Source organism: Pelodiscus sinensis, chromosome 3 (genome assembly GCF_049634645.1).
Source record: "Pelodiscus sinensis isolate JC-2024 chromosome 3, ASM4963464v1, whole genome shotgun sequence".
Classification (NCBI taxonomy): domain Eukaryota; kingdom Metazoa; phylum Chordata; order Testudines; family Trionychidae; genus Pelodiscus; species Pelodiscus sinensis.
In genome coordinates, this window is record NC_134713.1 from 64,648,258 (window position 1) to 64,676,180 (window position 27,923).

The window sequence follows — 27,923 nt, forward strand, 5'->3', positions numbered from 1 at the left end:
AATTTTCTGTATTAAAATACATACATTGCTATGTCCTTGTGGCTCCTCCTGAACCAGAGTCATGCTACTAAACCCATCTAGATTTATACACGTAGTGAGCATTATTCTCAATGTACCTCTCCAGTGCACCCTGCAATAATTATTCTGGATTCACCGAAGTGTGTGCTGTGAACGAATCTGAACAACAGTGCACATTCCATACAATGAATCTATAAAACTGTATGCAAAGTAAAAATCCTTAGGAGGAGTGATTGCCTTGCTTGGGGATTAATGAGAATGGCACTTGTGGTTTCAGGCTCATGAAATATAAATGTGTTTAGGGCTTGGCTTTGTTAGTAGCTTTGAGAGTTTGATGGATGTTACTCATGTCATTCTACAGACAGCTCTGCAAATAAAGGGGTTGGGAGTACTGCATGCAAGTCAGATTAGTGCAGTCTGCTGAGTCAATGACAGAAATAATTCCAGACAGCGACTGTGATTTGCCAAGAACATTAATAGTGGATGCAGACGTGAAAAGGGACTACCGCTTTAAAGCCTACTACTTTCTGAGAGGTAACATTAGATATTCCTAATGCTGCTCTTTGGACTGCCAAGGAAAGAAGAGCTTTCATAGTTGTCCAACGCTGGACAGCATCTTCCCATTTGAGGAACAAAGTGCCAAGCAGATTATTTTACCCTCACATTGTCTTTTCCCCCTTCCAGATGTAAACAGACTCTTCCATTCCAAACTCCTGGGAAGCTTCCTCTCAAAGCCAGTCAATGAATTCCTTAAAAATATTATATTCATATGTGCACACAGAGAATGAAGATAAGGTAAAAGGACACTTTATTTTTAAAAAGATTAAAAAGGAATTGTAATCTCCTTCAGTCATCAGGGTGCTGTAATATCGGATATCCTGCAGCCTGCCTTTGATTTTCTCCTGAACCCAATTCATCTTTTGTTAGCTAATTCGCAGCATTTTTTCCTCAGGCCAGTGGACTGGCTTGGATGGCTAACAGCTGCCAGTATTTCTCATGGCTGTCAGTTAAGAAACATCCTAAGGTTAGATGCCTGTTTCCATCCCACCCAAAGTGTTGAATGCATTAGCTTTCTAGCATACTCAGTCTTTGGCAGCCAGAATCTCACTCAGCCTGCATTTCTCCTTGGAAAGATTAACTATTCCAGTCCATGCAAATTAAAGAAATACATAACAGATTTTAGGGTCCGGTCATCATTGGAAAAATGGAAAATTTTATAATGGACCCCAAGTTAATGACAAAAGGCTCTAAGAGAGCTTATGCTAAATCCATTTGCTATCTCACTTGTAAATATTATTCTATTAATGAAAAAAGATAATGGACATTCGTGTCTCTTTTTCCTGGAAGCTCATTAGCTTTGGAAAGGTCCCATTAATACCTAACCTCAGCATTAGCTGTGAATTTCTTCAGACGACAGAGGCACTGGGAACCAGAAGATAAAACAGATTCAAGTGAAGATAGAAAAGTTAATTGAGGAGGAGAAAATCATTCTTATAATGCCAGTGGTATCGCCTGGTTGGTTGTGGAGATACAAACCTGCTATTCCAGGTTCCTGTATCTAACACTTATCACTTAAAAAAATGCCGAAGAGAATTCCATCATGGTCTGAAAAGTTACCTAATACTCTTAATGGATTTATCATCTTGAGTGCCTAAAATTTGTTCCAAACACTAAAATCTAAAAGTATAGGCAAAACTGAAAAAGAGACCTGTGGATGCTAGCTTTGGTTATTTTAGCTGGGGTTTCTTATTTTCTTGTGACAAGTTGTTTTTAAATGCTTTCAGAGTTTAACCAGAATCTTAATTTTCAGGAAGCAAAGAGAAATGATATATTTAATTTATTGTTTTTCTTCTGCTCAGCTTTTGGCTTCTTGACAGGGACTAAATGCCTCTGCACTTTTATTGGCAAAGCAATGCAGGTAATAACAGTGAATAAGAAACCTATTCTTAGAAGTACTGGCTCTTTCACAAGTAAAGTACCACTACAGCATGAATGACTCAATCATCTACTCAAGAGCTATTACTTGCTGCGATGAAGCAATGTTAATTGGATAATGGCGAGCTGCCAGCTAATATTGGCATGACCTACAATACCCTTGGCTGACAGCCATGTATGCTCTATCACACCTTTTTTTTTTGTAATCTGGATGGGAAGTGGAAGCCATTAAAAAAAAACCTCCCAAGTGATATTTAACTTCTTATCATGAATTAAAAGCTTAATTAAGTGCCTTGTTAAAGGAAGGAAGACCAGTTTTTATGATTAAATAAAACACAACAGTTAGGGATATGGATCAAATTAACATTTTTTAGAAACTTATTATTTTCTGAGAACAGAATTAATTTGGCTCACATTTAATAAGAGCAGCTAGGACAAGAACCTAACAGAACTACTAAAAATAGAACAGGTAAAAAAATGCACAAATTTTGGAGAACAAATAAAACAAGGTGGGTGAAAAATTTTATAAAATTAATAATTAATGCTCATAGACATGGTTCTTATTCATTCTATTCTGCACCAAGCTATGAATTTAGTATGTGCTCGGTCATCTGTAAGCAAATTTACTAACGATGTTCTCTGAAATCAATTTAGTTAGGTCTGTATAGAAAGCTATGTGCACACTACTGAATTGATATAAAAATAGCCTGTACTAATTTGGCTTAAATTGATTAGGAAAAGGTTTAAACTAAACCAAAATAAGCTACTCTTATTACTAAAATAACCAACATAAAAACATCTAACACAAGATAGTGTACTGGTTTTAAAAAACAATTTAAATTGAACCATTCCACATTCTGTGGGTAGGCAAGATATGACGATATTTCATCAGTATGGTAGAAACAAACATCTTTTTAAAAAGAAAAATGATTCAAAATAAGTCCATCCACATTGTTTGTCTAATTTAAACACTATCAATTTGACAAGAGACCAGATGTCCTAATTCCAGCCTCTAAACAGAAAACAAATCTGCAACTTAGTCTTGAAAGGAAGATTTATTACTTTGGATAGTTAAAAATAAGCTTCTGTTAAAATAAAACAAATAACTCAGCTCATATGAGCTATTGTATTGACATAAGGTAAGTGTGGCGGTAACTGCTTTTATGCTATTCTGTACACCAGTGCCACATTGAAACCTTAACTGGACATTAACTTCTATTTTTATAATTTCATATTTTTGCCATTTCAAAGCACAAAGAGAACCTAAAGCTTGATGCTTAGAAATATTTGTGGTATATTACAAGTGCTTCTTACTGTTTAGTGAGCTTTTGAGTGATCAGGGCTTTTTAAAAAGGACAACTTAAGGGTACTTTTGTTCTTGTGGTACTAAATATATCCCAAGCTAAATGAGCCTTTTCTAAAAAACATCAGAGCATTAAGTGCTGACAGAAAATCTCTGGGTTTGAAAAGTTTATTAGCCTAGGATACAGCTACTACCTAGCGAACTAATGCTTCGTCCTATTTTCCTGACCCCTCTTGCAAAATTTGAAGGTTTTCTGAATATAAAGAAAGAAAGAAGTCAAAGAAACCATCTTTGATGATGGCACACAACTTTTAAATCTGTAAGTATAGGAGACTATGAAAACCACCAGATAAGAATGGCCAACAAAAGCAGAGAAATTTCATGTGCCATTAAATTCCATACTATGGTCATGCATAACATTGATCTCCAATTGACTAAAAATGTCTATTTGACAACTGAAGTTAAAGAATTTGCATAAAATAGTTATTCAAATAAACAAGTGACTGAATAAATAAGACCTCTTAGCCAATTAGCATATAGGGATTTACATATGTAAGAAACCAATACCTGTACTTTATCCCCCTCTGACAAACAGAATTATCTCAATCTAAAAAAAGTAAAGCCTTGTTGCCATGTAATAAATCTAGGTCAATGGAAAACTAACAATTCTTATTCCCTATATAGTACTTTGTATTTCAGGCCACTGAAAAATATTAAAAGCCAGATTCTCTGATTCTACTGACTCCAATGGTGTATGGTAGCAGATAATTTAGCCTTAAATCCTTACACGTTTTGAATTTCACATATATGGTTAAGTAACAGTGTCATATTAACCCAAAAATAATGCTATATACTATTTTACTATTATACTATTTACTTCAATGGTGATGGTACATAATAGAAATCATGTATGGTTGAAATGTTATATATGGTGCGAATAATTTTTATATTTTAATAGCAGTGTCATTTGTAATGTTTCATATTCTTTTTTTAAAGCTACCAAAATTGCTTTGCAATAAAAATACTGCCTATACCACTAAGTTACATAGGTTTTTCCACAGCAAGATCATGAACGAACATTAATTATGTATAATACAAGTGATGGTGTGGGTTTAATGATTTAAATCATCCAGGGTTTAATGATTTAAATCACACAAAAAATAAAAAAATCATTGCTTTAAATCAAGTTTCCCACTGATACTTCTTCACATATTTCTTAAATAATGGTGCAAATCTGATCACTAAAATATGTTAATTTACAGGTCAGAACAGCATTCTACAACATCTACAAGAGTGTACTTTGTGTATTTTTAGATAACTTGATTTTTATTAATTTAGGAAATAATACATACTACTCATTACCTGTGTCAAGCTACAGATGAAGCAGTAGTACATTAGGAATGGTAAGAACCAAATCATTCACACAAACGCAAAAAGTACTTATTTTTGTTAAACTAAATCTTAAATGTTACATAAATGTTTCATACTGCAATTGTAGCGGCCTCCTGAGTTGCCAGCTGACGGATGTCCTTAACCCCCCTTTTTTTTAATTTCAAATTTTATTAACTCTAACAGACAAGTCTGGAGAACTCTAAATGTCTAGGGGGCTGACTGAAAACAGTATAATAGTATAGGATGAGGTTCCTTTGGGAAAAAATGAGTTATGATGAAATAAAATATGGAATAGACTTATGGCATTATCATGATGGTCTCTGACCATGATGTTCCAAAATACGAGGCATGTATTATGTAACATAAAGCAAGAGAATGATACTCAGTGGCAACTGGCAACTCTAGATTTCTCCTACTGTAGCTTTCTGGACTGTATATGAGGGTGAAAGATTCTAAACCTACTTAACTAATTAAAGAAGATATAAGGATTAGCTAAGCTAAACTTTTTTTTTTTCTAGTAACACCCAACATACCAAACCCCTTGGGAATTTATTTGTTAAATCATACCCTATACTGCAAGGAATAGAGAGAGTCTTGAAGAATGATGCATTGCAAAGTTGATCCACATTATTCTTCAGATATACCTACAGTTTTGTTCACATTATTTTCTCCCAATAAGCATCCTTATGATGTTTCATTCTTGCAGATAGGCCCTGCATCATCATTATGCACTGCTTACACTTGACACATTTTCCTTTTTTTAACCTAGGGAACAAATTTCTTCAAAATATTCCCAGATAGAGTCTTACACCCAGAAGCCACGATAGTTTTTCTATGGCAAAAGTGTAGTGGAATACAGGAAGCTGTGTGTGTGCTGAATAGTATGTTCCCTTTTCCTTTAAGCTCCATTCCACTGTTCCTTTCTATGCTGCCTCTGTCCTAGGGATGCTAGATATCAGCTAATTCAATAGTCGTATAACCACATAAAATATTGTCAGTTACATGACTATTTGGTAGTCTTTGGGGGCGGGGCTGGCAACCAGTGCAATCCAGTTCCCACTTCTGGGGAGCCCCCTGCTACCATGTGCTGCTGCCTCTGTATCAGAGGTAGCAGTGTGGGGTAGCAGCAGCCCCTCTCCACAGGGAGTAGGTCTGATCTCCCCCCGAACAGGGGCTGCTGCCAGCGACCAGCCTTTGTCCGTGGCAGACCCAGGCTTGATTCAGAGCAGCCTTTGTCTACAGAGAACTTGGGCCCACTGCAGACAGAGGTGGCTTCGTGGCAGCCTCCCCTACCCTTCCTACCACACTATTGCCTCTGATAGAGGCAGCAGCAGGGAGTGGGGCAGGCGACTCTGCTGAGCCAGTGATGAGGGAAAGACTTTTAAGATGGCTCCCCCAAGCACCAGCTCCTGCTTCCTCTCCTGTCCACTGCCTCTGAGAGAGAGGCAGCAAGGGGGAAAAGGTATGTGAGTAGTCAACAAGGTTAACCAATTAACCTAGGCTTATTGGTTAATTGTATAGTCAACTATTCATTGACATCCCTTCTCCATTGTTTCCTTTATATTGTTCCTGTCTTAAGACACTGTCTAAACTAATTATGCTGTGTGTGGCCCCAGTTTACCACCAGATAAGTGCAGAACAAAAACAATCCTATCCAGCTTGGGTCTGTCTCTGCACATATTAGTCTGCTGTCAACCAGAAATTGAAGACTGAGAACTTTCAGGAATCAAGAACTAGTTGTTAGGCTGGACAAACTACAGCCATTAATTCATTTTTATGAGACTAAGTGTAGATATTACATATTTGTGTAGCATGTTAACTGTAACGGATTTTTAAATGAGAAATTTAATATTTTTATTATTTTTATACAAATCCAATTTAAATAAAAAAATCTGATTTTATTTGAAAAAATCATAAATTTTTATACCTCCTGATGTGTCCTATGTGATACATATGAAGTATTAGCTACAGTTTATTTATGACAAATTATTTTAGTTTGCAACGTTACGTTGAAATTCATCTGGTACTTGAATCACCTATTTCAATTGGGCTGTCTGGAAATCAGCATAACTGGCATTAATCCAGTGTAGAAATATAATACATAGCAACACTATTACTGACATTGACATGGTGTTAAATGATAATTCTGTTGCTAGGGTAGTTTTTAAACACGCAAAGGTAGTGTACAACAAAACATACATTAAGTAACTTTAAGGTCAATTTAAGAAGACAAGAACTTAGAAGTTATACACAGTATTATTTGAAGGAACCAGAGCAAAGGGTGTATTCAATACATAACTGACGTTTACTGTTTTAGTTTCGGGACTCATTAAATTACACGGACTGATTTCCACTCTAATTCATTAATTTGTACTATGTGGGGAACACAATATTTTATGTCCAGCACAACATCTCCTCCTCCTCATGGTAAAGCCACAAGTGAGCCTCGTGTAGCTGTTATGTCAGATTGATGCATGCTAGTGAAGTGCAATGGAGCAGCAGTTTCCAACCGTCGGTCTGCAGACTGGTGACGGGCCATCAACCCCTGCCTGCTAGGCCACGGAACATTCCCAGGCCTTGCTCCCAGCTTTTAATTAGCCCTGCCTGCTTGGGTTCTCCATAAGGTGTGCGCCCAAAAAATTCACTTCCCTCTCTTCCCCACACAGCAGCAAGGTGAATGGCATGGCTGGCAGCCGAGTGTGCTGCAGCTGGAGTCAGGGCCACGGTAAGGTTGTCCCTACTGGGGCTGCGTGGAGGGCAGGGCCAAGAGCTGCATGGGAGTGGCTGCCGCAGCCACCGGAGCCAACCGCTGCACAATGGTGGCTGCCCCAGCACCACATGATTGGCGTATGCCCCGGCTGTCAGGGCCAAATGCCATGTGGTGGGCGGCTGCCCCTGCGACCCCGTTCTCTTCCTTCCCCGCTTGGCAGGTGCCTTTTCCTGGCCTCCAGCTGCTCCCAGCCAGGATGCATTATTAAGTGGATAGGAAAATATGAATGTGCAGAATGTGTCAGCACTGTCAGACCAGTTAACTCCTGCCTCTAATTCTGGTGCAATTGAGGCAAAAGGTTTAGACTGGAGAATACTCTTTAACAAGTATTAGCAACTACAAGTATTAGCAACTATTTTATTGTTTTTTTAAAAGTGTGTGTGTGTGTGCAGCAGTTTTTCAAATTCTTGTTAACCAGCATGTCCCCTCCTTTTGATTTGATGGATATACCATGGGCTAAAATTACCGCAACGAAGATGCAAATGTACAAGTAAATTAATTACCATAATGAAGATGCAAATGTTTCAGTACCAGTCCGCCAACAGTTTTTGAATGAGTTGGCCGGTCTATAGTATAAAAAAAGTTGGGAACTACTTCCATGGAGTATGAGCTAGCAGGTGTGATTTAGTGGCAAATTACAACAAAAGATGTATTTTCCCGTGAGCTCTGTCTTTAACACCTCCTGTCCATTGCTATTAGGGGCTATCCTGCACCTTTAATACCTATACAATTATTTTCCAAAATATTGTGTTCAGCATATTTTTTCAGCCTAAATCATGTGACTTGAGGCAGTTAAATATCACACTAGAGATGAGCAGAAGGGAAAGGAAACAAGGCTGAGCAAGAAATACAGGGTAAAGAACAAGAACCAAAACACGGCTGAAAAGGGGAGGGTGGCAATTAGAGATGTAAGAAGTATAATCATGTAAACGACTAACCGATAAGCCTGGACTGTTAACGGTTATCCACAGGCTCCCACCCCACTGTTAGGGAGCTGGTGTGTACAGGAAGCCAGCTTAAAAGTTAACAATAAAAGGCAAATGGCCCCCAGCGTGCAATGGCTCCAATGGCTACCCCATGCTTGTGCTTTTGTATCAGAGGCAGCAGCGCTGGGGTGGCAGACAGCTTCCCGGGAGCGGAGCTGCAGGTAGGAGCCAGCATGTGCCAGGAGGCAGCTTAGAAGCCAGCTCCTAGGGAGCTGGCTGCTGCTCTGTGGGTGCGTGTAACCGCTGAAATTTTCAGCAGTTACACAATTACTCACATCCTTAGTGGCAATGAGGCCCAAAATACTATGACAAGTCAAATGATTTTAAACAATATCCTACTTTGAGAGCCAAATGGCATTTTAAATTTCCCATCTAGAAAAGCAGAAGAGTATTAGGGTCCAGATAATGTACTGAATGGTGCTATAGTCATTAAATGACCTCTGTTGGGGTACTACTCTTTCAGCAATGGCAAGAAAAGGAAGCTCAAATATTTAAAAGCTTTGCTATAGTTGTTAGTTTGAAATGCTGGCTGCTTTTTTTCCAGCAGAGATGGTTCTGTGAATGAATACGTTCATGCTTTAATTCTCAAGGGGCATCCAACAATTCTTAACCAACCCAAACAGAAAAATCATAGCAACAGTCATGCAGAGTCAGATCCAAAAATCTGCACATTTGGATTAGTTTTTTAAGACCTTGAGGGTTAGCTGGCTAGCAGCAAGTACACCATTACTGCCATGTGAGAGGGGGTTGTTTTTACAAACAGATGAATAATGACATACTGTACCTCCTCTGGCAGGCTGACAACCAGGTCATTTTCCGTCTGCCCAACCAGCGCCTGTAAGAAGTATTCACTGCAAGCAGCCAGCACAGCCCGGTGGGCTCGAAACTCTTTCCCCTCCACAATCAAAGTCACATCACAGAGAATATCCTGCTTCCGCTGGTCATTTAGGCACAGGAGGATATTGGTACAATGGACTGTTGACTCATACACATACATGGGGGATTCAGTCTTCTCATCCACAGACATTCCGTTCACACCCTAAAATAGAAACAGCAATGATAAGGAGAGATATTGCTGAAGAATGATTCCAGCAATCACAATTTTAACAGACACACGGAGGTAACATAATTAGTGTCTTGCAAGATCTAGGCAGCAAACTGCAGAACTAGTGCTGAGCACATTAATTCTTAATCTGAACAAAGAATTCAGGAAAGTTATCTGGAAAGATGCTTACATTACATGCCTTTGTTCTACCTAGTTTAATGGACTCCCTCCCACCCCCACATACACAGTATCAAAACTAGATTTCAGACTTGTCCTCAAAAAACCTACAAATAAGAGACTACCAATATTTTAAAAAATGTATAAGTAATTACACTTAAAACTTTGGAAAGTTATAGCCAAAAATAGGAGAATATTGGGTCTTCCACAGAAAGAGCAGGTTTTGACTCTTACACTTCTGCTTTGTAATGCCAAGAAGCTTTGCATTACATAAGTTGCATTTGCATAAGTTGAGATGTACACATTCAGGTGGACAGCACTTTTAGAATTTACACTGAAAACCCTGGCTTTACTGAGAAGGAACAAGAGATTGTACTTGACAAAGAGAACCAGTGCTCCCTATAAACCGAGTGCTTGGGCAGCTGCCCAGGACAGATTTAAATGCTGCCCAGATGATTAGCAGAGCACGCACAGACTGCAGCATGTATTTCTGTTGGTGATGAATATCTGCACATGCCTTGGTGCACATACATTTTTTCTGCCCATGGATTGGAAAAAATAGAAGGAACATTGAAGAGAACCTACCTATGAAGACCTCATTTCCTATTGTCTCAATAACTAGATCTGTTTTTCAAAATCAGTGTGTGTGTGTGTCTGAAATAATGCATATTCATTGGTTGTTTAAGACATTTATTGAGAAATGAAGAATAGTTTCTACTTTTTCTAAAGTGCCACAGGAAACTCCTCGTCGTTTCTTCTACTTATATTTCTAAATTAGGAATCCAAGATTCCAACTTCGCAAGTTTATATGCAGGACCAACTCTGAGCCTGGGCAAAGCCCCAGTGAAGTATCTGGGTGCAAAAGAGTTTTCCCCATCTAGAAATGTATAGAAGCATGGATTAAATAGTTTTTTCCTGACCATGCATTTCTATGATGCAAGTCTTCATTGCAAGAGTGCTAACTGGGAGACTCCTTATTTGATTCTGATGTACAACACCCTGTATATATAAACAAAATGATTTTTTTCTTCACTTACCTTCTCTCTCATCAGTTTGGGAATTCTAAGTGTACCTCAATAATTAAACAATTTATTCTCCATGCTTCAATATCTTAGGGTTCTGTTTAGCATGGAAGTCAATCTCATTGTTTGCTTTGCTTTCTCATTTTAATTTCTGTGGCCAGTAAACAACAGAAATGTATTCTATGCTATATTTAGGCTTACCATGCAAAATTCAACTTTTATTTTCTGCTCATTTCAATGGGCAATATTGATGCTGATTTTAAACTATTTTTAAATCATCAATTTAAATTCTCACCGCTTCAGGAAGTTGGGTGAAGTCCAGACAATAATTATTTACTGTGATTAGACAAAGTTTCAAAAAGTTAAAGTTTTATAACCAATATAACACACAGTATCACTATCAAATACTGAAATATACAAAGTAAGTATCCTTAAACACTAATAAGTTCTTGGAGAGCAATTTTTGTTACTTTGTCAAAATTGTGTGATCATTACTGAGCAAAACGTTGCTGTTGGTTTGCGTATGTACAGTGTAACCACCATTTAACAAACAAACAAACAAACAAACAAACTTTTCAAGCCTGCCTAACTCCCATGGTGGATTATTCAGAGTCTTTACAGTTAATTGTTACCAACCAATTTGTTTTGATACACTATAGCTTACATAAATACCTGAATCTACAGTAGGAAGGTGATGCAAAATTCCTCAGCTGTTAGAAGATTTTTACTTTGATAATGTTGGTTTTGTGGGCACTTGTAAACTCAATTCAGCTTTGTTCCTGTGGTTCCAGATTGAAACCTAGATATTTTTCCTAACAATCATCATCATGCAGAAGGTCCGATGCTTTAAAAAGCTATCAGGAAAAGGCTTCAGAATGGACCTCTTTGCTACATGTAAATGCATACTAGAGATGTTAAAATGCATTTAATTCCAGTGGCCAGGGAGAGGGGGCCCGTGCCCCTGCCTCTGACACAGAGGCTGCAGCCGCAGGGGGTGGAGGGGAGCTGTGTGTAACCAGGCACTTTAACCAATTAGCCCAGGCTCATCGGTTAACCATGCAAATGGTTATATTTTCACATTCCCACATACTAGGGTTGTAATAGTGTAGCCGATTAACCAAGAAGCAAAAGCTTACTGTTAATGCTATAGACTACACGCGTTTCCCTCCTCCTAACCAATACAGTTTTTAGCAAACTGACCAGCAGCCTGGCTCAGTCCTCGCTTGTGCTTAGTCCAGGACCTACCCCTTATGCATTTAAGCGTATTAGGAGCTGGGCAGGCAGGCTGCTGCTACCCTGCTCTGCTGCCTCTGTATCAGAGGCTGCTGTCTCTGGTTTTTAAACTGGCTCCCCTTGCGGACCAACTCCCACCTGGCACCCCATGCTTCTGTCTGATACAGGGGGTTCTTCGGGAGTGGAGCCAGAGTGCACTAGCTGCTGGCCCCACCTCCCTGGGACTATAGAATAGTCAACTAATTGATAAGAATTCATGAGGTTAACTCATTCTTCAATTAGCTGATATTTAGCATCCCTAATGCCTACTCACTCTTTCAATCAAAGAATATTCCTCAACTCAATTAAGTTTAGAAATTCATAGATTACAAATCCAGAAGAGTCCATTGTGATAATCTACTCATCTCCTGAATAACACATGCCACAGAACTTCACTAAAATAATCTTAAAGCATATATATAGATAATATTCTGTCTGATTAGGGCTAGTAACATGGATTAATAAAAATGAAGTTTTAGACTTCTGTAAAGCATAAAGACCATGATTTAGATCTTCTTTCAATAACTCTGACATCCCAGAACTACTATAGGAATTCCTAATGAAATGCTTATGACTTATGAATATTTTGCACTTTCTGATGAAGGCCAAGATTTTCAACAGTAGGCGCCTAAGATTAAGCTCCTGAATAAGTGTCTTGATTTTCAGAAATGCTGAATACCAATCATCTACCTCTCATTTATTGTGTCTTTTTATAGATATGTACCCGATCTGCAGTGGAAGGATGTCATTTTGTTTTTCTGCAGTTTTACTTTTTGTTATGGGTTTGGTTTCTTAAATTAAGAAAATTTATGCTCAAAAATTCTTCTCACGAAGTGAGATTAATGATCAGAAATGGTTGCAATCATTTTATTAGGATTATGGTAAAGAGAAAATGATACTCAGCCTACTCACAGCTTTCTGCATAACTGATCTTAGATGCTAATGATAATGTAAAATAGTGTTTTAAGTGGTCACTCCTGATTAGTGTAAAATGTGAGGTTTTACAAGAAAAAATAAGTGGGAAAATCTGAAAGTCACAAATGACAATTAAATGGAGAATGTAGTTTTTCAGGCAAATCTCATATCTGTAATGTCTGAGATGATTCTGAAACTGTAAAAGTAACCTGAAACTTGGCAGATAATAAAAAGAATTGATTATATTTTCAGTTTTAAAAAAAGACACTTTGCCTGAAGTTGCAATCTGTTTATTACAGTAATAGTGCAATAAGGAAATACTTGTGTGAATCAAACATTACATTTTTGGTTACTAGTTAGTAATTTCCCTCTTTAACTATTGCTCTTATCAATTTTTTAAAGAAGTTATTACAAAGCTAGTGGAATTATTACAAAGCTGGTCAGAACATCACCATGTGTTTCCCCACTAGTTACTCAGCAAGCCTTTAACTACAGAAATCCCTGGTTTGAATTTGATCTGTAATGACTGTCACCAGTCATTTCCCTAGCAGCCAGTGGCTATATCTAACCCAATATGAAATTAATTGGTTGTCTAAGCCTACTTTTTTGTACCGCGGACAGTTATTTGTTGACACGTGCCATAACAGTGGAAGTGGAGGGTTCAGGCAGCCTTTCTATACCAAATCACCATGCTGGAGAGGAGAGATGGAAAAGGCTCTTGTTAATTCAAGTATTGTCTGATGGCCTCATTTGGCCCATAATGAAAACAAAGATGACTCTTTAGTTCATGATGTACAAGCATTAAGGTCAGGGATACGAGACTGAGCATTTTACAACACTTTTCTGGAATATTACAGCACTCTAAACAACTCTGCTGTAATATGCCAGGAAAGTTTTATCTGGTGTCGCCTCAATTTGACATTCAATTTTTAGCATGAAAGCCTACAAGTAAAACTGTGTAATTTACCATTAAGAATCACAGCACTGGATCCAGTGCAAAATGAATGGCATGAAATGCTAGGAAACATACCATAGAGGTTGCATTAAGCCCTGTAGAAAAAAGATTCCAGTCACTTTTTTCTGGATCAAGCCATGAGGTCTGATAATAAAGTACAGTTTTTTAAAGCTCTATTTCATAAATTACATTTTGTAATATTTTCAAAAACTACAAAAGCTTTTGTTTTTGCAGATCCAGACTAACACGGCTACCCCTCTGATACTTTCAAGAACTAGTTACCCAGAATAAGGGTTTTATGAATAACTGTAAAAATAACTGCTCGAGCACAAGAAAGAATCCCAGGTCAGACTTAGTTAGAAAGACTGTACAGCAGAAGTGCACATAAATTGGCAACATCTCTTTTCCAGCAGGATGAAGTCATGGTTCTGAGCTTTTCTGCTCTTGCACTGGCTACAAGAGATACCAATTAGGATTCATGTGAAAATAGTTATTGCAAAGGTTAGTCGAGAAACAGTAAATACTCCTTTTAGGATTACAAATCCTATCTTTGTAGAGGGAAGCTATGTAGTGTCTCAAACAGTTGTAAAGGTGAAATAAGGAGAACTGGTTAATCGGTCCCATCTTCCAATTTTCTCCTAAATATCTCGTTCCATGAAGATTACTTGCTGAATAAAAGCAGAAGTTTGGTATTAGATGAAACCTATCAAAGTTCAATGCATCAGTTAACAAGTTCCTTAGAGCTGTGGAAAATGACCAGCATTAAAATCTATTATTTTGAGCTCTTAATTATTTATATTCCTATTACAAAGGAATCATTTATAATCAATATACCCATTTATATCTTTGCTGCCTCTCCTTAAAAGAAACTATTGAAAAAGCTTAATGATTAATTCAGCAGTTTTGAGAGCTCACTAACAGCAGACTATACACAAAGGTCTCTTCAGTGAACTCATTATTTAATTAATAAATGTTGAACACCAAACATTTCGCAGTCATCTGAAACTCCCAAGTATTGCGTGAGTTTTTATCAATTAATTATCAATTACAACATCATAAAACATCAGCATAAAAATAGAAATAATGAAATTTAATTATACATTATTCTTTTTAGTTGCCACAAAAGCTACACAAGACTGATTTGGATTAATAATTCATACAGCAATAAAGTATCAGGAAAGATAATTATACAGTGCCACAATTCTCACACTGATTTTTGTAATTACAGATTACAACCGTGTTAGCAATTTAAAAAGGTTAGAGAGCAGGAGTAATTTGCTATGTCATCCTCAGACACATTAATGTCTTTTTCTTTTATCACCAAAGTTTACTGAAAATACAGCAATGGACCAGTCAAGGCTACACGGGCCTGCTTAAAGTCAAATATACGGTACCTGGGCCTTTGATCATTTGTGACTGAGTCCTTAGTTGATTAGCTTCTTGTATTGTTTAAATAGTATGTGTCTCAAAGCCCGAGGTGCATTGCCAAATGAGAAAAATGCAAATTAATAAAATATTTTCCAGTATTTAGAAACAAGATCATGGAATATACTAGAGGACAATGAACAGAAGCCAAGTCTTTGTATCCATTATGACTATTGCCTATGCAAGTTGAACTGTAGAGCTGGTGGGGAATATTGCTAGAATATTTTTGGTCGGTAAATGCTGATTCATTGAAACAGTTTCTCAGGATTGTGAGGGAATTTCTGGGAAGATTTCAGGCCACTCACTAACCTATTGGCTATTCTGGCATGGGTCTCTCAAAAAACTGAAACAGTCATGATTTGGCTCCAACGTAAAACTAATTTCAAAACCTCAACTTGTTCTGTGAAACAGAATGCTTGTTTTCTAGCTACCCCTTCTGAATATACATATGGAAATTGTCCAATCCAACTGCTAGGATAGTTTATACAATGTGACCTGTCAAATTCCTCCAGACTTTGTGCTCTTCCACATTATTAGAGTTGAGAATACTGAAAATTCATTCTTAGCTTTAGGATAAAGACTTGTCAATAGGTGCATAAGTTTGGAAGCTTACTCATATTGTTCAGTTGTGCATAAACACAGCAGATGAATATTAGCTATAGAAAGAAGATAGGTTCCAGTGCAAAAACAGATGGTAAGCTCCTAGAAGGCAGAACTACATTTTACTGTACGTGTGTGTTGTGCCTACTGCAATGTGACCCTAATTTGGGAGAGAAGCCTTTCAGTGTGACTTGTAAGCCATCTGTTTGAGTCCTGGGCCCCTGGCCTGTGCTCAGGCCTGTAAGTAGAGGTCTAATGGGTCCATCCAAACTGGGGAGCCCTAAGAGCAGGGCAGTCAGTGATACGAACACCGTCCCACAGTCTATAAGCCCGAGGCCCTGGTTCAGGTGGGCAGTAGAATGAAGCAGTTCCAGTTAGTAAGGCTCAGGCCCTGGTTCAGGGTGGGCAGCAGAATGAAGCAGTCCTAGTTAGTAAGACCCAGGCCCTGATTCAGGGCAGGGCAGCCAAACAAACACAGCTCCCCAGGCACAAGCAGGGAGGTGGAGACTGCCACTCGGTATGTGGGATGGCAGAGGGGACGCAGGCAGGGGGGCCCCTCAGCCCAGGGCCCTATTGGTGGCAGTCCTGACTACCACTGGGGGTCAGTGGGGATCCCGCCCATAACATGCTGACACACTCATCCTGACAGTTGTCAGCTTCCCCTGGGCCACTTCCTAACTCCCCCCTCAGCATCTATCTGGCTCCACACTGGCTGCTGGTTCTCGGGGTCATGCAGTCTGAACCCTTGGGCAGGGTGTAGACGGTCTCCTCTTCAAAGCAAGAGCCTGGCAGTCTGGGACAGTCCTCAGCCTCTGCAAGGTCCTCAAGGCCCTCCTGGCTTGAGAGCTCAGGGCAGGCCTCGGTTTCCTCCAGCAGCTGGGCCCTTACTGAGCTCCTGGGCTGGGCTTTTATTCTACCTGCCCCACCCGTTGACCTCTGTGGAGTTAAAGGGGCAGGATCTGGCACAGCCCACCAGGCCTTGGAGAGAGGTTCTTCCCCCTCGGGGTCAGTGAGCAGCCACCCCTGCTCACTACAGACTGCAATATAAAGAAAATGAAATACACCAGCACAATAGCAACCATGTACACAGAACTTGCTGATTACAGATATTGCTATGCTCATAGACCATTCATTGTTTTTTAAGTTTTTTCAGTTGCAGACGAACACAGCTACCCCACTGAAACCCTTAGACTGTCTTCCATATCTGGAAGAATCCTTATCTTTGACTCATTGCATTGATGTTTACATTCTTTGACAAAGGAGAAGGCTCCCAACTTTTCATGAATAACTAATCTGGCTGGATGACACTGCAAGACTGATTTTAGCCCAATCTGAAATTGCTGGATTGTGCTATTTGCATCCAATTGCGAGTACATAATAGTAGGCCCCATGCCATGAAACTAGATCTAAATGTATCGTGTGTGTATCCAGAGGGACTACAGAGGGAAAATCTAACAAACATCTTAGATGTCTGTATACTAATGCAAAAAGTACGGGAAATAAACAGAATGAATGGGAAATACAATTACAACATAATTGGCATAAAAAAGATTTAGGGAGATAATTTAGATGAATGGAATATTGGTATAAAAGGATATAACTTGTTCAGAAAGGACAGGCTGGGAACAAAAGGAAGAGGTATTTCCCTGTATACCAAGGAATTATACTCTTGTACTGAGGTTGAGATAGAAGTAAGGCAGAACTGCTGAACATCTCTGGGTAAGAATATAACCAGTAAAAGCAAGGATGATGCTATGGTGGGGATCTATCTACTATAGATCACCTAAGCAGGAAGAAGAGGTGGACAAGGCGAATAAAATCATCTGAAGCACAGGACTTGATGGGAGAGATCAGCCTCCCAGGCATCTGTTCAGAAAACAAAAGAGCAAAGCACAGATTTTCCAAAAGTTTATTGGAATATGCTGGAGATCATTTTTTAGTACAGAAGGTGGAAAAAGTGATTAGAGGAAAGGTACTTCTAGATTTGAGTCTGACAAATAGAGTGGAACAGGTTGAAAATCTGAAAGTGAAAAGCAGCATGAGTGAAAGTGGTCATGAAATGACAGTATTCATGATTCTAGGAGTGGCAGGAAGGAAAACAGAAAAATTAAGACAGTGGAATTCTAGAAGACAGACTTTAGCAAACTTAGATAATTGATTGGTAAGATAGCATGGAAAGCAAATCTAAAGGAAAAATGAGTTCAGCTGGCATGTTTTTAAAGAGATGTTATTAAGGGCACAAGAACAAAACTATCCCAATAGCAGGGAAAACAGGATATATGGTAAAAGCTTATTCAGATACGAAGCTCAAAAAACATTCATACAAAAAATGGAAAGTAGGTTGAAATAGTAAAAATTAATACCCCCCCCCCCCCAACACCACAAACTTTTAGGGACAAAGTTAGAAAGGCAGAGGCACAAGAGGAAATTAAACTAGCCGGGGACAAAGTTTAACAAGATAACAAATTACAAATACATTAGAAGCAAGAGAAAGACCAACAACAGAGTATGCCCATTACTCAAAGGAAGGAGGAAAAGACTATAACAAAATACATCAAAGTCCCAAGTGTTAAAGTACTTTTTAATTTCACTTTTTACCACAAAGACTAGTAGATACATAATGAGCGTCATTGTAAATGTGTCAGAAACTGAGGCTTAATTAGGGAAAGAGCACGTTAAGATGTTGAATCAGACACCTTCAAGTTGGCAGTGCTTGACAAAATGCATCCTAGAATACTTTAGGAACTAGATAGAGTGATCTGAAAATTCTTTAAGAGAACTCATGGAGATCAGGAGCGATCCCAGAGGCCTGGAAAAGGACAAATACAGAACCTAACTAAAAAAAGGGGAGTAAAGGACAACCCATGAAATTATAGATCAGTCAGCTTAGCTTTGGTATCTGGTAAGATAAAGGAGCAAATAAATAATCAATCTGTAAGCATCAAGAAGATAATAAGGTGACAGATAAACATCAACATGGATTTGTCAAATCAAATCATGCGAAACCAACATAATATCCTTATTTAACAGGGTAACAAGCCTTGGGGATAAGAGGGAAGCAGCGGTTCTGATATATACTTATTTTAGGAAGGCTTCTGATATTGTCTCTCATGACCATCTGTAGCCAGACATGAACCCCATTTTGTTTCTCCCCCAACCCCCAGAGAGCAAGAGAAAGGCAGTCAGCCTTTGATGCCCTGGGAACGCAGGTGTGCTGCCTGTCCCTGACTCTACCATAAACAGAAACCAGACAGTAAATGGGCTAGCTGATGACTGGGAGGCCTCCCGTCGCCGTGATGGCTAGTACCAGTAATTGACACGCCTTCACTGTCCCAGGAGAGGAATCTTCGCCCATCACATACCAGAGGTACCCATTGTCTGCATTTTCCCAGGTGTGAATTATGCTTTGCACCCTTCGTGGGAAACTTGGCATTCAAAGCCATTTTTCCTAATTGGCCACTTGAGACCAGGAAGAAGCCTACATGACCCAAGGGGTATAAAGAGGGGTTTAGTAGCCCACCCCATTTGAGCTCCAATCATCTACACCTGCTGGCAGGTATTGATTGTGGGACGCCCAATCTCGCCCTACTTCTTCCCGAGGGATTGAGAAAAAGACGCTGGCCACGCCAACTCTGGAACGCAGGGGTGAGAATATATACCTGCTAGGTGTCTATTTTGCATGCATTTAATAAGAGCTCAGAGAACCAAAAGGGTTTCATGGTACCTGTAAGTGACTTCTTAGTGTAATTTCTGTCCTGTCCTTTGTAGTGGCTGTGTTATCTGTAACACAGCAGTAGCATTTAACAGCTAAGTTTACCCTGTAACAATAAAATAGTACGGTAACTGTTTAAGCTTTAACCTGACTCCTTCAGTTGCTGTAACAGAACCAAGCACAATTTAAAAGAACTTCAGCCGGTCATAAGGGACTCACTGCCCTGACCGTCGACTGACACCATCTCATCCATAAACTAGGGACATATTGCCGAAATGGACCTACCATAAAAGTAGGTGTACAACTGGTTGGAAAACTAGCAAAAGAGTAGGGATTTTTAGACATTCAAGCTCTAAGGGCATATCAATTGGTGATCTGAAGCAATCTGTCTTGGGTTTGGTTCTATAAATAGCTTCATAAATAATTTGGATAATAGTATAGAGTGTACGCTTATGGTTTGCAGACAATATCAAGCAGGGAAGAGTTGCAAGTGCTTTGTAGGACAGGAACAACATTCAAAATGATCTTAAACTGGAGAAATGGTCTGAAAAACAAGGTGAAATTCAGTAAGGACACATGCAAAGTAGCAAACTCAGGAAGGAAAAATCAATTGTACAAATACGAAATGGGAAATTACTGGAAGAAGTACTGCAGAAAAAGATCACGGTAGCTTAGTAAATCATACGCTAAATATGAGTTAACAGTACAACATAGTTGCAAAAAAAAAGCAAACAACATTCTGAGAGGTATTAGCAGGAGTGCTGTAAGCAAGACACACAAAAGTAATTCTTCCACTCAACTAAGCACTGATAAAGCTGAGTTGTCCTGTTCTGGACACCACACTTCGGGAAAGATGTGGACAAATTGGAGTAATGTTCACAGAAGAGCAACAAAAATTAAAGGTCAAGAAAACATGACCCATGAGGAACCATTGCAAACAGTGTGGAGAAGAGAGGACCAAGAGAGGCAAGATAACAGTGTTTAAGTATGTACAAGACTGTTATAAAGAGGAAGATGATAAATTGTCCACTGAGGACAGGACCAGAAGTTTATCATCAGAAGTTTATAACGTGGGGATCTAGCCAGATTTCTGAATAGCACTACTGGCCAAGATGGCTCCCCCCCCCCCTTAACCTGCACATAGCCAGGAGTATGCAACTTTGGCTTTAAATAAGAATCTTATCACTGAGATTTATGCCTCTGGCACTTTAAAAGTGGATTACTGCAAGATGAACATGTGACTACACCTGAAAGCCATTCAGAAGCTAAAACTAGAGCAGAACACAGAAGTCTACATGTTGTAGGAGACACCTTTTATCAATACCTCAAGAGCAGCACTGGCTGTCTTCAACAGACAGAGTTTAAATCAGATGGTTTTGATGTATAATCCTTTAATAGCTTGGGATCATCATCCTGGAGCCATCACCTGTCCTTATCATACTGCCACAGTTTAGCTCAGTGGAGACATTCAAGCTGTAGGCTCCCTGGATATATACAAGGGAAGTGTCAGAAGGCCCTTTGATGGTGGAATACCTCCTTCCTGGCTGGTCTAAAATAACCAAAATATGTTGACATTCAGGTTGTGGTAGAAAGCCCATTGTCTTAAAATGGCATCTTGAAAGTTTTTTAAGATGGCATTGTGGTTGGGACTTTTTGATTGAATTCATAACATGATTTTGCTGCCAGCAGGTTACATGCATGAGAAGAAATGTTCTGCTGTTTCAGTTTTGTAAACATTTTTGTACTATCTTTTAAACAGTGAAAACAACAGTGTCTGGAGAATGGGAAAAACTCCCAACCAAGCTATGTTTGAGCACTATCAGTTATATTTCAGTATGGCTGCGTCTACACTACGAGTACTCTCAGCAAAAAATATGCAAATGAGGGACTCATTTGCATGAGTCACAATCTAATTTGCATATTTTCTGCTGATCCGTTTTTGTGCTGGGGTTTTTGCGAAAAACAAGCAGTGTGGACGTTTTCTTTTTTCAGAAAAAGGGGGTTTTGCGCACACACAACTAGGATATTGTAATGTTCAGTGCAGAGAGCACCTCCACCATTAGGTGGTGCCATTTATTTACCTTAGCGTTAAGCTGTTATTTTTAATGTTATGTTGTATGCCTGGGGGTTTTAGCAGGAATTGCAGTCCGTCTGCGTGCACCAGAGTTGGTACTTACAGTGCTTACTGAATGAGCCCAGACTCATCAGTTAACCATTTACAGTTACACTTTCACATCCCACTATGTCTCTTCAATTTGGAGTGTGACTCCTATTGCCCAAACAATAAATCACTTAACAAAAGGTGCTACTGAGCAGGGCCCTACAGGACCTGCTGGTTCTCAAAGAGGAACAGGGCAGGGTGTTTGGAGAAGGCACTGCCCATGAACCTTTCCGGCTATATGGTCCCCAGTTCAGGGTCAATCTTGTACTTGGCTTCCCAGAGAAGAACCGATCTCTTCTTCTGCTATCTGTTCACTTTGCTTAGGTTTCTGAGCCTAGGCGTCTCGATATTGGTGGACATAATAAAATTCATTCTGCACATAATCTGTGGCGGGGCAGGGCTGAGGGCAGGTCTGCTGACAGGAAGGGACAAAAGGGACAACTGCCCCAGAACCCGGCAATTCAAAATAGTCCAGAGCTACCACTGCCACCCTCAAGGCCTTTCATCTCTATAAACAGAAAATGGAATTCACAGTTTACATAGACCACAGTGCCCTACATTGGCTCCTTACAAGATAGATCCCAGGGCACCTGTGCAGATGAATTCATAAACTGTCTGAATTTACAGTCACAGTTCACCATAAATTTTGATAGCCCAGTGTGGTTGCAGATGCTCTCAGCCACATAAAGGCAGAGAGGGCCTGGTCTTTTGAAGACATCTGGCAAGAACAGTCTAAGACCCTGTGTTACATTTGGTGCACCAGTAGATTACTGAAGGAGATCCAGATTGGATCGCAATTCAACACAATTCAGGAACAATTACCCGTTGATACAGCTAACAACTTGCTGGTACATGAAAGTAACAAGACTGTCTTGCCAGCAAGCTTACAGAAAACAGTACTACAACAGTATTTTCATGACAATGAAGTGGTAGCCCACCCAAGGTATGAAAAAAGACAGTCAGATATCGACAGACTTTTTGGCTGGGCAGGCCTGCAAATGGTAAGAACTGAGTACTTTCCTGTCTTGACTGTGCAGAAAGGAAAGCACCAGCAAGGAGACAGAGTATTCTTCAGGGAAAATGCCCCAATCTAGTAAACTGTAGAAGTTCATACAGATCAACTTGAAAGATTCACTAGAGAAATACCAGCTGGAAATTAGTATTTGCAGGTAATGCATGACATCTTCTCAAAATATTTGATGCATATTGAAGGATAAGAGGCCAGACAGCAATGGCTGCACTGATGAAACACATATGAAACAAGATGCACCTGCAGTGATCAGGGGAAGAAATGTGAATTGTGGTTAATAAACAAGTTTGTTGATAACTCCAGATAACCAAGGTGAATAACAGAGTCACTAACCCTTTGAGTAACGGAGAAACTGGAGTGAAGTGAGTAAACAAAACCCCTAGTTCTATGCTTATAATTTTAGTCAGTGAAGACTAATAAGACTGAGATATGAAGACACCTTTTGTATTTGCATGTAACAGCAGCCAGCATTCCAATACCCATTACCCTCCTTCTGAGATTATTTTTGGACTCCGCAAACCTATTTTTCCCCTCTGACTTGATATTTAGACAGTAAGAACAGCCAAGACTCCCTGCATCTACACAGATAGGAGACACAGCAAAGTCTTATATCAGTGTTCCAGAAGGCGGAGGAACAAATGAGCCGGAAGCAAGCATGCCAGCCACAAATGCCAGGGAAAAAAAAAAAAAAAGAAGAATCACAGTCCTATCTAGAAGGTGCAACTATGCAACTGGAAAAAGCAGCATGGAAAAAAAAAATCCCAAACTTATTCCTTTCAGGAGGGAACTTACATGGTAATAAAAAAACTAAACAATATGTCTGTGCTGTTTCAAAAAGCAAGAACTTGCCTGGTAGTGGTATTTATAACTTATGCACAGATTCATTACAGGTTGGACCTCCCTAATGCAGCACCCTTGGGACCTGACTGGCCCCGGATGAGGGACTTTGCTAGACCATGGAAAATCATTTTTGGACGCTTGACACCACCCCCCTGGCCCAGCCACTGGCCTCCCAGTCAGCTCCCCACCTCCTCAGACCTCGCTGCTCTGCCCACCCACTGGGCAGCTATTGCTGCCATGGCTTCGCTGGGCAGTTTGGCACTGTGGGCCGGGGCTCCAGGCAGCCATGTGCACCAGGGCTCCCTGGGCAGCCACATGTGCGCCGTGGCTCTCAGCCCCAGTGGGCAGCCACATGCTACCCATCAGCTACCTGCTGACAGCCCACCTGCTGACAGCCTACTGCCATGCCAGCCCCGCAGGAGTCTCTGGTCCTGCAACATCCATGCCGGATCATGGATGTTGGTGGAACAGAGAATCCTGCTTAAGAGAGTTTCAACCTGTACAAGAAATGGGAGGATAAACACTGAGGATGTTCATCATCCAAGAGGGACGGAGAAAAAGATTTGGAGTTACCCCAGCAGGCTCCTGTGACTTCTAATTGGAGACCGGCTGAGAAGAAGAATAGCCAAGGTGTCCTTGGAACCTCAATGCTCTGCCTTCTGCAAGTGTCTATGTCCACAACAGATAGGCCTGACTTAGGGAACATGAATGCACTGATAATAGATCCAGCTACCATGTTAGTCTGCCCGCTCAAGTCCTATATTCAGTCTCCATGACTGAATTTAGCACTTGAGCGGGCAGACTAACATGGTAATGTGCATGGGTTGCAGACTGGCTGGATTCCCAGTAGTTACTATTTTAAGTTCTTATTTAACGGGAGGGGAGAAGTTAAATGCACACAGCATCTTTAGCAGTAGATGGTGCTGTATTTTTATCTTCCTACAAATTGCTGCATCTAATCTGTGTGTTTTAGCAAGAAATTCATTCCAGCCTGTACTGGAATGTACAGTGTATTGTAGTTGGTACTTGAAGTGTTCAGTAAATCCCTGTGATTCTATAAGGCTACATCTACACTGCAATGCTATTTTGGGATACTGAAGTATCCCGAAATAGAACATAAGAACGTCCGTACTGGATCAGACCAAAGGTCCTTCTAGCCCAGTATCCTATCTGCCAACAGTGGTGCCCCACTGTTGCCCCAGAGAAGGTGGACCGAAGACAATGATCAAGCGATTTGTCTCCTGCCATCTCTCTCCAGCCTCTGACAAACAGAGGCCAAGGACACCATTTTATCCCCTGGCTAATAGCCTTGTATGGACCTAACCTCCATGAAATTATCTAGCTTCTCTTTAAACACTGATATAGTTCTAGCCTTCACAGCCTCCTCTGGCAAGGAGTTCCACAGGTTGACTACATGCTGTGTGAAGAAGAACTTTCTTTTATTAGTTTTAAACCTGCTACCCATTAATAGCTATTCCGCATATTCACAGCAAGCCCATTATTTTGAAATATAACGGGCTCACTATTCCAATGTCCCCGTAAACCTCATTCCATGAGGAGAAGTGAGGTTTCCCAATAATGGGCTATTTCAAAATTTGGCACTGGGGAGCGAAATAAGCTATTTCAAAATAAGTTTGAAATAAGATACACAATTTGCGTAGCTCTAATTGCATATCTAATTTCGGACTATAGTGCAGTGTACATACACCCTAAATGAGTGTTACCATATATATGTAGAAAGCAACACATTTGAGAAGAAAAAATTCATTATTTAATCTCGCCTCTCTTGGTTTCCATTTCTAACAACCTAGACAGTGCACTGATTATGACAACTGGGGGATAAACCAGATCCACCATATTGCTGCTAAACATTGTCTACTCAGAAGCTGTCCAAAGTGGATTATGCCTAAAGCAACAATAGGGCCAAGATGATGACTGTTAGCCAAAACAATATTTTTTATTTTGCTGATTTATTTCACTGTGTAACTTGGATAGGAAGACATAGGATTTCAGTGAAGAAAAATCAGATAAAAGCAATTTCTTCTTTTTCCAGAACTCTTTCCATTCCTTATACTGTGGTATTTACAGCAGTGCAGATGCCCAAGGAGGAATAAAAATCTAAGTATATGCATTTCAAAGTTTCACATGGACTACAATTGGTATTGTAATACAGGCCCCAGTACTTATCCCCTGAAGACTGCACTAAGCTAAGGCCTGTAAGTCTTACTATGCTTTGAAAAACTAAGTGTGCTGAGGCCCAGGTGATAGCTTTGTGAGATCCTATAAGAGACTTGAGCTCTTTCCACACAGGAGGTGGCTTGTGATCTGTGGAAGATTCTGTGAATTTTCAGGAAGAGTCTTGCCTTTTGGTTTGAATGCTTCAGATACCAAGCCTTGATCCATCTTACAACTGAGGATTTTGAGATTCTTTTTTCACTACGGAGTGGTAGAGAGCACATGAGTGATTTTCTGAACTTTTCAATTTTTGACATACGTATCATCACCTCTCTTCCAATATCCGGTTTCTGTGCCATGTTCTCTCATAAGGCTGTTTTTGGAAGAAGTAAAAGAGTGCAACATCCTGAAAAAATGAGCTATGCTTTGAGTCAATACTGCATCAATCTTCAGTGCTTGGTGGAATGTGCTATTCTGGAGTATTGTAGAGAGGGATTCCTATTTCAAAGTTCTTCTTGATATGATGTGAAAGGCCAATTTGATAGTACATATACAAATGCAAAGAGGTTGAAAGAGCAAACAATACTATGTATTGTGCTGACAATACTAATTTAGGATCCATGTGGGAAATTATGAGCAGGTGGCAGACAGATTTGTTGTGCTGCTTTCAGCAACCTTTTCACATGAAAAATGAATCAAGTTTATCTGGGTAATCTGTTGTCCTTAGTGCTCTCCTGGGTTTTAGCTCCAGATTCAGCCCAGCCTGTACCAACTCCAGTAGGGATAAACTTTAAAGAATAGTACTTGAATATTTTGAATATTATTAGTGCTTAAAATTCCCACAATAGTGCATGTTGAAAGAATACTCCTGAATGAAACTAGTGCGCTGTTACAGGTTGAACCTCTCCACTTCAGCACTCTCAGGACCTGACAGGTGCCAAATCAGAGAATTTGCTGAACCTCAGGAAGTCAATATTGTCTAGCAGCATTACCAACATTTCCACCGCTTACTGAGCTCTTAGAATAGTAATAGAGAGGTAGCCGTGTTAGTCTGATCTTGCTAAAACAAAAGGAAAAACTATGTAGCACTTTAAAGACTAACAAGATGGTTTAATAGGTGATGAGCTTTCGTGGGCCAGACCCATCATGTGCCAACAAGGTCCGTCTGCTAAGTATATTGGACAGACTTCTCAGACACTTCGCCAAAGAATTAATGCCCACAAATCAGACATCTTCACAAGGAAAAACCAGTTGCTTTTCATTTCAACCTACCTGGACATAGTCTTAATGACCCTAGTACATGCATCTTACTTCAAGAGACTTTAACACCAGAATATAGAGGGAAAAACTTCAGAACTTTCTTTCATGCTTAAATTAGACACTGTACGAATAGGCCTTAACAAAGATGCTAATTACCTTAACCATTACAAAGATAGCTTCCCACTTATCACCCTGATTAGCCATTCATTGACTCATAAGTCGCTATTCCCTCCCTCCCTGTCCCTCACCCCACCTTCTGTACTAAATCTGATTTGTCAGTTTAATAATGTGTTCACTTTTTTCATTGTATTTCTTTGGTATATATGGTCATGCCAATTCTCTTCCAAAATATGATCTTAGGAAGCGAGTCTGGCCCACGAAAGCTCATCACCTATTAAACCATCTTGTTGGGCTCTTAGAAGACATTTAGGGGTAAACTGGAGCTAGGTAACAGCATAGAACACAGAGCCAGGACTAGTGGTTGTAAACAAACTTTATCGGACAGCGGGAAACTTGGCCACACCCATGATAAGTGGACATCCAGCTAACTAAAATCATGTAAGACAACGGATATTGCCAGCCCAGAGTGTGCCAGACTAGAGATGTTCAACCTGCACTTTTCCATGTTAATTTTTTCAGGTATCACCATCTAGTTCAGGGGTGGCCAACCTAAACCTGAGAAGCAGCCAGAATTTACCAATGCACATTGCCTAAGAGCCACAGTTATATGTCACCAGCCCTCCCCACCACCACTCTCAGCACATCCTGCCCACTGGTCAGTGCCTCTTTCTCCTTTTCCTCCTGCCCACTGGGATCAGCTCTTTCTCAGTGGGAGACACTGGAGGGGGGAAGCATGGGTGTCACAGGCTCAGTGTAGAGGGTGGGAAGTGGCAGAATCCTAGGGGGAAAGAGTGGCGGGGGACAGTGCCT

The 27,923-nt window shown here is 40.0% G+C and overlaps 1 protein-coding gene across 8 annotated transcripts in view; it reads right to left on the bottom strand.

Moving 5' to 3' along the window:
* BACH2 (BACH transcriptional regulator 2) overlaps positions 1–27,923 on the bottom strand; it is a 253,359-nt gene that overhangs the window by 47,543 nt on the left and 177,893 nt on the right. For 7 of the 8 annotated variants that reach the window (XM_014578684.3, XM_006133289.4, XM_075923893.1 and 4 more), the window contains one exon: positions 9,189–9,443. The exons of the other annotated variant lie outside the window; for it this stretch is intronic. In XM_014578684.3, the coding sequence (XP_014434170.2) occupies positions 9,189–9,431 (243 nt within the window). In that variant the 5' untranslated portion in view covers positions 9,432–9,443. The remainder of the gene's footprint in view (positions 1–9,188; positions 9,444–27,923) is intronic. 8 annotated transcript variants of the gene reach the window in all.